Source organism: Alosa sapidissima, chromosome 14 (genome assembly GCF_018492685.1).
Source record: "Alosa sapidissima isolate fAloSap1 chromosome 14, fAloSap1.pri, whole genome shotgun sequence".
In the NCBI taxonomy this organism is placed as follows: Eukaryota; Metazoa; Chordata; class Actinopteri; order Clupeiformes; family Clupeidae; genus Alosa; species Alosa sapidissima.
The window spans coordinates 2,094,975-2,106,759 of record NC_055970.1 but is presented as its reverse complement, the minus strand read 5'-3'; the positions used below and the strand labels follow the sequence as shown (position 1 = coordinate 2,106,759).

General features: G+C 44.1%; 1 protein-coding gene across 2 annotated transcripts; it reads left to right on the top strand.

Moving 5' to 3' along the window:
- Positions 1-36: 36 nt before the first annotated feature.
- Positions 37-10,624, top strand: nae1 (nedd8 activating enzyme E1 subunit 1). Of its 2 annotated transcripts, none has more exons than XM_042061786.1 (20): positions 37-159; positions 1,374-1,477; positions 1,591-1,651; positions 1,838-1,868; positions 1,984-2,055; positions 2,196-2,263; positions 2,661-2,710; positions 3,330-3,439; positions 3,831-3,893; positions 3,995-4,058; positions 4,426-4,517; positions 4,648-4,707; positions 4,969-5,102; positions 5,460-5,535; positions 5,828-5,867; positions 6,598-6,684; positions 7,151-7,243; positions 7,325-7,439; positions 9,127-9,176; positions 9,532-10,624. In XM_042061786.1, exons 1-20 carry the CDS (start codon positions 110-112, stop codon positions 9,639-9,641), a joined length of 1,530 nt encoding a protein of 509 aa, XP_041917720.1. In that variant the 5' UTR covers positions 37-109; the 3' UTR covers positions 9,642-10,624. The 2 variants fall into 2 exon arrangements, with proteins under 2 accessions (XP_041917720.1, XP_041917719.1); XM_042061785.1 differs by having other exon boundaries at positions 38-159; positions 2,196-2,275; positions 2,601-2,710.
- The last annotated feature ends 1,161 nt before the right edge of the window (positions 10,625-11,785 follow it).

The following is an 11,785-nucleotide window of genomic DNA, read 5'->3' as shown; positions in this document are numbered from 1 at the left end:
AGTAAAATTTGGCGAATGTGCTGTTAGTAATCAAAGTATTAGAGCGACGAATCTGTCAGTGGAAAGACAAGTTGTAAAATTGGCCACCACCGGTTTAAAACTGAGCAGAATGGCAGCCACTAAAACATCTAAGGAACAAAAGTATGACAGACAGCTGAGGTAACGATAAATACGTTTATTTTATTATTATTATTATTTTGCGTCATCATGGCAAACCTAAAGCGTATTAGTTTATTTTTATTTTTTTTTATCAATGCCCTGGTGCGATGGGGGCCTGATCAGGTGTTGTGTTATAGCAGTTATCTTAGCCTGTTACCGAGCAGAATAACTTTACCATGTTTAAGATGATTTTCTTTCACTTTTTGTCCTGCAAAGCTATGCTACTAAACTTGCTGACTAGCCAAACAAATATTTGGAGTGAAGCGAATTAATAGTCTAATATTAGACTGTTCTTACTTGCTCGCTAATTTGCTAGCTGTCTTGATGTAACGTTAACCCACGGTGAACCATTGGAGATAGATACAAATGACTAGCAAATGTTACCCAGGCCAGTGTAGGCTACATGGCACCTGTCAGTATTCAAAACAACATTAATGTTTTTGCCCACAACTTATTCCACCGTTCTTGCACCTCACCCCTTCCCCAAGTCAAACATTATGGTCAAGGACAATAGTCTGTCTCCCTCTCCACCCTCTCCATGTTTGGGTACTGTCTGTCCACTAGCCACTTTTTACCACTGTCTTGCTGCCTCACTGTTTGCGTGCTATATTAGCACATATGCATAACCCCTCCCTCCATGCCACAGCCGGATTGTGGCCACACTTATATCTTAATATAGGAACTAGTGATGGATAGATAGATATACTTTTTTCTATAGTTTCTTTTATATTACCTTGCCTACTCTCTGATATGTCCATATTTATTTTATGCTGGTCTCTAGACTTTATTCTTGCACTGCTGGACTTACTCAGTTGCACCATCACCATGACACTCACTCACACAGATCACCTTACCTTACTATGCACAGAGAATCACAGGCTCAGTCCCTGCCTCAGTCATTGCGAGCGTCTCTTAATTATTCACCCACTATGTGGATACTGTTTTTAGAATTGATTTAGATTAAGTGTTATTTAGTATAATTTGTATTTTAGTATATTCTTTATCTTCTACTGTCCTTATTGCTTAGTTGGGTTTTTATATTCTACTTTTAATTACTTTTTTTCTGCTGTTAGTGAATGTGTGTGTGATGTCTATATGCTACTGAGACCTTGATTTTTCCCCCTGGGGATCAATAAAGTATCTATCTATCTATTTATCTATTATGCAGCCTACATTAGACTTTATGATTGTGCTGATTTTGCTGCTGTTTATAGGTTATGGGGTGACCATGGCCAAGAGGCTTTAGAGAACGCCCACGTATGTCTGATCAATGCCACTGCTACTGGCACAGAAATACTCAAGAACCTGGTCCTGCCAGGTACAGATTGTTTTTTTTATCCATTTAATGCATTTATTTTCTAGAAGTATGGGAGTATGTTGATGATTAACTCTCAATTTCTCTTTCTCCCACGGCCTTCTCTGTCTTTGCAGGAATTGGTGCCTTCACCATCGTTGATGGCCACAAAGTTTCAGGGGAAGACGTAGGGAATAAGTATGTTGACACACCCTTCTGCAGCAAATCTGCTTTTTAAGGTTATGTTCATTGGCAGTGCAGTGTAGCATGCTTTGCCATACTTGGGTTTACCCACCTGATGTAACCACTACTACTAATTCCTTGAATCCCCTGAACCCTGTTCACAGATAAACTGACTTTTTCCTCCCATTGGTTGTATTGCAGCTTTTTTCTCAGCAACAACAGCATTGGAAAGGTATGCATCACTGGTGATTGATCTCAACACTAAATCAGTACAGTTACCCCTGGAGCATGAAAATCTGATTTAAATGTGGTATGAAGTCAGACTGATATTCACACTTTTTCCGTAGAATCGGGCCCAGGCTGCTACTGAGCTTCTCCTGGAGCTGAACAGTGATGTGTCGGGGAATTTTGTGGAGGAGGTGAACACGTGTCTGTTTTTGTCACTGCATGTTATCTTTTATTTTATTTCATATATATATATATATATATATAATGCCATCCACTGAAAGAATGCAAGGAAGTGTTCGTCTCAGTAATAAATTGTTTCTGACCTCTTCAGTCTCCTGACAAACTCCTGGACAGTGAGCCAGAGTTCTTCCACAGGTTTAGCCTGGTGATTGGAGTTCAGTTGCCTGAAAGGTCAGTGTATTGTTTTTTTTGTTTTTTTCAATTATTATTATTTATTTTCTTTTCCTTTGGTGTGCTTCTGTAGACAATCTTTCACTGGTGACTACCTTTTTAGTTTGACGGTTCTTGCATCTTGCTTTATTATGTATTCAGTGTCTCCGTTGAAGTTGGCTGATTGTGTGTATGTGTGTGTGTGTGTGTGTGTGTGTGTGTGTGGGGCGCCAGTATGCACTCCCTGACTGTGGTAACCGTGACTAATGACTCTTGCATTGTTGATGTTGGATCTGTGTGCCGGTGAGTTGTGTAAACGTGTGTATGTGTCCTCTCTGTCCTACAGCATGTGTTTGAGGTTGGGCGCTGTCCTCTGGAACGCCAGCGTTCCCTTCCTCGTGTGCAGGACCTATGGTCTCACTGGCTACATGAGACTGGTGGTTAGAGAACACACAGGTATGACATGCAAGAGAGATACAGTCGTGTGTGTGTGTGTAAAAAAATGCATGTGTGTTTGCATCTTGTCCATCGGCATGTGTGTATGTGTGTTTGTGCGCACACACACGTGTGCATGTGCGTGTTCTTATTCCTCTTGGTCAGCAGAGTGTGCCAAATGTCTCACCAGGCTGTAATGCCCTTTGTGAACTGAGCTCACTGTTAGGGGCCTTCATAGAGCTTCCTAGGTCATGGTGAGTGACTCAGCCCATTAATGATCAGTAAGGGTTTATTAGTTTCCTAGGTCATGCTGAGTGATTTGTTTTGTAAAGGGGTTATCAGTGTTGTATAGCATGCTGCTGCTATTATCAGTCAGTGTTGAGAATTCAGCCACATCCTTTTGCAGATTGATAATAACCCCAACCTGGCTATAACCCACACTATAAACCTAAAAACCCAACCTAACCCAACCTATAACGCACACTACAAACCTAAAAACCCAACCTAGCCCAACCTACAACCCACACTATAAACCTAAAAACCCAACCTATAACCCACACTATAAACCTAAAAGCCCAACCTATCTCAGTAGTTACTCTGCACACCACCCCATCAGTGTGATCCCATTCTATTCCCACAGTTGTTGAGTCCCACCCAGACAACGCACTGGAAGACCTGAGGCTGGACCAGCCTTTCCCTGAGCTCAAGCATCACATTGAGTCCTACGACCTGGACAGTATGGAGAAAAAGGTGAGGATGATCCTTATGCTATGTTTCGCAAGAGGAAGTGAATGAGATTCAAACAGTCTTGCATGGTGGGATTTAAACTTATATATCCGGCCTGTTAGGGGCAGCCGTGGCCCACTGGTTAGCACTCCGGACCTGTAACCGGAGGGTTGCCGGTTCGAGCCCCGACCAGTGGGAACGGCTGAAGTGCCCTTGAGCAAGGCACCTAACCCCTCACTGCTCCCCGAGCGCCGCTGTTGTAGCAGGCAGCTCACTGCACCGGGATTAGTGTGTGCTTCACCTCACTGTGTGCTGAGTGTGTTTCACTAATTCACAGATTGGGATAAATGCAGAGACCAAATTTCCCTCACGGGATCAAAGGAGTATATATATTTATTCTTATGTATCTTGCCAGGATCACAGTCACACACCATGGATCATTGTCATCGCAAAGTACTTGGAGAACTGGAGAAGTGAAGTATGTGTCTGTTTATTGTTTACCAGTTTACCCCATTTTAGAATCAGTTATAAATTCTAGTGAACAGCATGGTTTTATTTACATTGCTTCATTTTTTACAGCATGATTCTCAGCTACCAAAGAACTACAAAGAGAAGGAGGCCTTCAGAGAGCTCATCCGGCAAGGTGAGTTGGATGAAAATGCATTTTCCTTTTTTTTTATAATATAAAGTTATGAGTGTCAGCACTTTACAACTGAAGACACCATTCACACTGAATGCTTACAGAGGGAAAATAAGAGCAATGTTTAAATTACATTTCTCTCTAAACACGAACATCAGAAAGAAAAATAAATAAATAAAAGGAAAACTCCAAAAGTTGATTTCCCTCCTACATTTCATGCTTCCCTCATAACACCAACCCCAAAACACATTTTCTGAGAAGAACATGTCAGCTCTTTCACAGGAGCAATGCTGGCTTATATGAACATCATACTGATGTTTAATGGTATTGATTCATGTTGCTTTTTTGTTCTTACTTGGCTCCCCACCAGGGATCTTGAAGAACGAACATGGAGCGCCTGAGGATGAGGAGAACTTTGAGGAGGCCATCAAGAACGTCAACACAGCCCTGAACCCAACTAAGGTTCCCCTGAATATGCTCCTTCTTGATAAAGCTGTAAAGGACATCTAAGGGACACTAAAGCTTTAAAGAACACTTTTTGTTCCGTTCACTGATCATTTGCGTTTGTCCGTCTCTGTCCGGCGGCTTGTAGATCACCAGTGCAGTAGAAGACCTCTTCAATGGAGAGCAGTGCAATAACATCTCTGCCCAGGTGAGTCCCAAAGTCTGCATGTGTAGAACACTTGCCAGATGGTCTAAAAACAGTCTCTCAATATGCAAACAATTCAAGTCCACGGAAGCTGTTTACTACTAGGTACTAGTGAATTCCAAGAGGACAGCATGATTATCTTTTTGTTCTCCATCAATTCATTTGTGTTCATCAGCTAAGGAAATTTCATTTTTTTTGTGTGTCTCTTCTACTGCTGTGCTTCTGTAACCTGTGTGTGTGTGTGTGTGTGTGTGTGTGTCCCAGACTCCACCCTTCTGGGTGATGGTGCGGGCGGTGAGGGAGTTTGTGAGGAATGAGGGGAATGGCTGCCTGCCTGTGCGTGGCACTATCCCCGACATGATCGCTGACTCACAGAAGTTCATCAACCTGCAGAATGTGTAAGTGACCAACTACGCAAGCACAGGAACACACCCAAATGCATACACACACACATACACACAAACACACACAAAATAGTACCAGAGTATAAAGACCTAGAGTAAGGACTACATGTTGGGCTTAATGTAGTAAAGCGTGCGGTGACCTGTCTGAAGTAGACTTGCTTGTACGACTCAATCTCACGTGTAAACTCCTGTTCGACCATCCTCACACAAGTATCACATCTCATACTGAGTAGTATGGGTACATCCAGACGTCTCTGCAGCTGAAGTGTGTGTGTGCACGTGTGTGTGTGTGTGTGTGTGTGTGCACGTGTGTGTGTGTGCACATGTGTGTGTGGTGTGTGTGTGTTGCAGTTACAGGGAGAAGGCGATGCAGGACGCTACGGTCGTGTCCAAGCACGTGGAGTCTCTCCTTCAGTCCGTTGGAAAGGTAGGCTGCTCTCCTTGTGTCTGTGTGTGGCATGCTTTCATCTGACACCTCCTCACAAGGCTGTATTGAAGTTTGGAATGATATTTAGATGTTCAGAGCTATTTTGGGAGATAGCCTAACATCAAGGAGGGATGGGAGTGTTATTTATAAAGTTTCAGGATAAAACAAAAGGGGCCTCTCTCTCTCTACCTGTCTCCCTCTCTCTCTCTCTACCTGTCTCCCTCTCCCTCTTTCTTTCTTTCTTTCTTTCTTTCTTTCTTTCTTTCTTTCTTTCTCTCTCTTCACTTCAAAGCCTACAGAGAGCATTGCTGAACAGGAAATCAAGTTATTCTGTAAGTACAGCTTTCAGTACACACACTTGTACTAATATATACACTTACACAACATGCACACATGCGCACTCACACAACCACACTCACACACACTCGTTCCATGCATATTGAACAGGAAGTTTATGGGAATGGGAGACGAATGGCTCTGCTGTGCTGAATCCTCTAAGTGGTTTAGCGTTGATGTTGATCAGGTGTGCCTATGAACTTGTGCAAGTTCCCTTAATGTAATATGGCCAATATCACAGGCTGAGCATAGGGGTGCCAGGTGGACACTGACACTGACACGCGCGCACACACACACACACACACGACACTCACAAACACGCGCTTCATGTAGAAAGGGAGGTGTGTGGGGAGAGGAATGGCATAATGGCCATGAATCTCCTAACTGGTTTAGCGATAACCTAAAGCTTGCTGTTGGTCAGGTGACCTGTATGGAGTGTGTAACGTCCTCTAATGTAATATGACTTAAATCCCAGACTGGACTGGCAGGGGTGGCAGGACACTGATAAGGGTACACACACACACACACACACACACACACACACTCCCAGAGAAATTCAGTGTGCTCTTTTTACAGTATGTACGTTTCACTCAGGTATCTTAATGTCTGTAAATCGTATCTGGCAGATTTCCTCAGGTCTGTGGTCCAGATTGTGTCACTGCGTCCAGGTGTGTTTTCTCTGTGAGATTGTTCATGTGTGTGACAAGGTCATATGTCCCTCCCCAGGCAAGAATGCAGCCTTCCTCAGGGTGGTGCGCTGTAGGTCACTAGCAGAAGAGTACAGTGTGGAGACCTTCAACAGAGACGAAATTAGTAAGTGCTTTACCACACACACACACACATACATGCACAGATATACACAGCTGTCATATAGTGTGTGTTATTTCTAGTCCGAGTGTTTGTATGTACCCCTGGAGGTCCACCTCCATGCTGCATTGTTCCGTCCACTTTGAAGTGGGGCCCGTGGGCGGAGCTGAGTGAGTCGGCTCGGTGCGGTCAGACGAAGCACACTGCATGTCCGAGTGAAGCTATGTGGGCCAACCCCTGCCACCACTAGTCCTCTGTGAATCTCACCTGAACATGAGACGGTGCTTGTTTACAGTGATGAGTATTAGGCCATGAGAAGGCACTCTTACTCTGATCCTCCTCATTGGGTAACAGGGATCGTCAAAACTATTCACAGTAGATTTACTGTGAAATTCTGGATGGTTACGCCTGCTGTGGTATGCCATGGCAGCTTGGACATAATCTGCCTTTGTGTTTGTGTGTGTGTGTGTAGCATCCTGCATGGATAACCCAGACAGTGAGATGGTTCTCTACCTCATGCTCCGCTCCATCGACCGCTTCTATCAGCAGCACTCCCGTTACCCAGGTAACCACCTGCTTGACTACCGCTAGTCTAGTGCATCTGTCGTGTGTGTGTGGTCCTAAAATGCTGTTCCCTTCTCCTCAGGTGTGTATAACTACCAGGTGGAGGAGGACATCAGTAAGCTGAAGGTGTGTGTGAACAGCCTGCTGCAGGAGTGCGGTCTGAGCGTCAGCGTCAAAGACGACTACATCCACGAGTTGTGAGTTCCTCTCCTGTTGACTCGTAGCAGACCAGGGGGGTATTCCAAGTACATGTTTTAGTGACCTGGGTAAGTTAACTCCAAGTAAGTGGTAAACCTCCTACAACAAGAGCCCTATGGCATTGTTTTGTTAGGAGAATGAAGCCATACAGCTCTTCTATTAGGAGGTTTACCACTTACCTGGAGTTGACTTACCCAGGTTTGTCACTAAACCACGTTCTTGGAATACCCCCCAGAGGTGCATTCAAAGATGCAAACAAAGGCAGGCGTTCACAAACACTTGCAAAGGCTCTTTCGTTTGCTTTGAGTTTGCCGTGAACGTCTGCTAACACTAAGCACTTTCAGATATAACCTCCAGAGTATATGCGGAGGTTTGTCAAACGGAGGTCCTACCCTTCGGATGATTCAGATATGATGCTAACCTGCGGACCTTATACGGACCTATGTGTGAACGACATACACGCACATTACAGAATCTCCGCGTGGTTGTCGAGTGAGGGGTGGGGGCTTGTAGAGTTCACAAGATTCAAGATATGACGCAGAATATATGCGGCCACTGCCTGTCACAGCTGCTGTTTGTTTACAAAGTGTATGCATTATGTAGGCTAAAGAAGAGAACTCTATTGTGCGTAGGCTAATACTTGAAGTAGTCACGTAAGTGCGCACTTGAAATTGACCTACAGTATTTGTATGTGTGCTTCGAATAAACACATTTATCTGTTTTCAACGTTATGTAGCAGAATTACTTGGCTATGGAACCCCAAATCTGGTTTTCGTTGGAGAGAGAGAGCATGCACAAACTTTATGGTACCAGCCAATTCAGTAGGCTAACTCAAGACTTCAAGGCCATCATATACAACGTTTTTAAACAACAAACAAAATACTAACATAACAGGGAAGTGGTTCGTTTTTTCATGGTTTATTTTTTCCAAAAGCATCCTCTCCCCATGTGTCTATTGCATTTACGCAAGGAGCTTGGAACAAAGTTGGGTTTTCTTCGTTTTCATCTTCTCTAGGCATATTTATGCTCAACAATATCGGGCTCAGCAGTGAGGTCATGAGAAGGCTATCAATGAACAGAAAACCGACCGTGTTGGCTAACTATTTATTAAATAGGCTACTCCTGTTATTGTCGTCAACAACGTCGCTGTAGGCTACTGTCTTTTCAGCGCCTTCTACTTTATATGATGATTCAGTCTTTTGAATTCGTTTGGCCTTGCGATGCAGTTGTAGGCTACAACGTGTCTCTTGCCGTTCCCTTCATGTGTTCTATCACAATGTTGTCTGCCCTCATGGACAGTAGCTCCGTGATGTCTGCATCTTTCCAGGTCGGAGATTTTCTGGACAGCACTATGCCACTCCATCATAACACTGGCATTTAAGTCAGATCTAACCACATGCACCGTTTAACATCCGCAGAACCTCCGGTCTTACACGTATGTCTGAAAGCGCTTACTCAAACGATCTGATGAGAAAGTTCTCTGCAAACATTCATGGACACTGGGAGCTATGCAAATGGGTTATTTAAGAATTTGGACTTAAATTTAACAGGAAAATGGTAAGGAAATGAAGGAAAATGTGTTTGTCTCTAATATTCACAGGTTTTGAACGTACCTCTGATCTGACCATTATTAAAAAGGGACATTTGGGTGATGTATCATTTTATGTCTGATCCTCCTTCTCACAGCTGCCGGTGTGGAGCTGCTGAACCCCATACTGTGGCGGCCTTCTTGGGAGGTATGCACACACACACACACACACACACACACACACTTGAATTTCCCCTTGGGGATCAATAAAGTATCTATCTACCTACACACACACACTTGTGTGGCTTGAAATTTGACCATACAGGGAAAAAGAGTAGTAATCTGTTGCTATCCTACTCAGATGTGACCATGTACTCTGATCGCATCAAGGAACATCAATAAAAAAATCGGGGACGAAGTTTATGACAAAATTATTTAGAGCTTACATGTACAGTACATTGTGACCTGTTATTGCCCAAAATGTCTGCCTGCATATCTATGTCCAGTGCCCCCTCAAATTGTATAAGTGTGTGTGTGTGTGTGTGTGTGTGTGTGTTATTCAGGTTCTGCAGCTCAGGAGGTCATCAAAGTCATCACCCACCAGTTTGTCCCATTTAACAACACGTTCATCTACAACGCCATGGCCCAGACCAGTGCTACGCTCCAGCTGTAGGCTCCGCTGTCGGACCACGCTAGCCCTCCCAACCTTTTCTACTTTTCTGTACAAAGTGTGTGTGTGTGTGTGTGTGTAGAGTTTCAGTCTCCTAGCTCTAGAGCTCTGCTTTGTTTATGTTTATGTTTAAGTATGTTGTTGGCACCCAAGAATGTTGTTGGTCACCATAAAATGTTTAAAACTTCCTAAAGAGTCATATGTGGCATTTCATACATAGCAACAGTTAAAGGCTACCTTTGTGTGTTTGAAAACAAGATAACAAGGTAGATTGCGCATAAACAGGCTAAGGGAACATGCTATCTATATTATTAAGATATGTTGCCTGCCTCGGCAGATGTCATTCAACAAGTTACCACTGGTCAGCATGTACTGGACAATCCCGTGCTGTGTTGGACAAACCGGCAGTCAGGACATCATTATATCCCAGCCATATGGACGGTTGCTATTGAAAGTGTTGTGATTCACACATATTAACAGACTCGGAAACGCAAGACAAACACACACACACAGAAACATTTTGACAGACTCAAAGAAACACACACAGACTGATACATACACTTTGCCTTTGAGGCTGCCGTTTTGGAGGATAGCAGCAAAACAGCTCTCGCCTAAATGACATAATCTGCCCGCGCACCCCCTGCCACCCACCTCCTGCCCGCGCCAACCTCCTCATCTCCTGGTCCTGCTCGCGCCAACCTCCTCATCTCCTGGTCCTGCTCATAACTTGCTTTGACAAGCTGCCCCTCTAGTAAGCTGGCGTGGGCAGATGCGGCAGGGGCCAGGAGATCAGCCTGGTCGTGCTGTTGTGTTTTATAATCACTCGGGGCTGAAGGCAAGCAGACATTTTGGCTGGACGACGGGCAGTCCAGACACGGACATGCTGATGCCTGCCTTCGCACAGGCACGAAGACGTAGAAGAGGCAGTTTTGTTAGTCTTTTGCTTGGAACGATGTACGATGCTGAATAAAAAAATGATGATGGGATTTGTGTCTCTGAGGATATGCGAGTGCACATGTGACTGTGTGTGTGTGTCTTACTGTGTGGCTGTGAAGAGCACATTTGTTTGCGCAGTAGCTGTTTGTTTGATGTTTACACCAGTGTGATTATTGTGTTTGTGTGCCGTTTAGAAAACTCTTATGATGTGTGTGTGTGTATGTGTGCGCACCCATGTGTGATCATGCGTGATCATGCTGCGTTACTTTTTTTAAGCTTTTGTGGTGGTGTGAGTTTGTCCATGTTTGCTGGTGTGTGTGTGTGCAGTGTTTGTGGTGCCAGATTGTAGTCTGTTTCCTGAGGCAGGGCGCGGCGCTGTTTGTCCTTCTGTGTTCAGTGTGAACTCTGGCCAGAGAAGTGAATTACTGCACACTGTCTAGACTTCAGCAGTGTGTGTGTGTAGGGATGGACATAGTTAAGAATGGACGGAACAGAACGTTTGGAATCGTTAGTGGAATCGTTAACGTGTGGACGTGTACAATTCCGATGGATCTGAATGTTTGGATACGATTCCCAAGCCTGTGTGTGTGTGTGTGTGTTATGAAGGATCTATATGTGTGTTCATATATAAGTAATACTATGAGTATACCGGTATACTTACACCTATGTATTGAATATGAATGTCTATCTGTGAACACAGAAGAATATGTGTGTGTGTGTGTGTAAGAGAGGAAGAAACAGGGTAGCAGATTGAATCATGCCCATGTGTAAATAATCTCTGTCTTTCGAGGCAAGTGCAGAGACCATCACAAGCTTCCAATGAAGTCAACAGTCAGCATTCACTTTCGCCTATCAACAGTAGGGGGCGATCTTCTCTATGTTTGAAAAGGCCACGACCATGTCAATAGAACTGAAAACCCACCAGAAAAAAAATAAAAGCACCACATATTTTCATCCATGAAACATGCACAGCCTGCTATTGTTGAGTGAATAATTCTCCACTCTTCTCCAGCGTACGAGTGAAGAAAGAAGTCTGTGACTGGGGCTGGCGTTAATCAGCAGCCTCGCTAACACAGCGGTGCGTTGATCAGTGACTGTCACGTTGTCTTTAAGGCTTGGGAAGGCTCGGGACATTCTGCATTAACTTGTTAATGTATAGGACAGAACACGAGCTATTGATTGAGACATGGGTTGAATATGGGCTTGTCTTG

Bases quoted from the DNA above. Each gene is read 5' to 3' on its own strand.
- nae1 (XM_042061785.1), top strand. From the start codon at position 110: ATGGCAGCCACTAAAACATCTAAGGAACAAAAGTATGACAGACAGCTG. The intron at 2,056-2,195 runs GTGAACACGTGT...TGACCTCTTCAG, and splicing joins CGGGGAATTTTGTGGAGGAG to TCTCCTGACAAACTCCTGGA. The intron at 3,894-3,994 runs GTATGTGTCTGT...CATTTTTTACAG, and splicing joins TGGAGAACTGGAGAAGTGAA to CATGATTCTCAGCTACCAAA.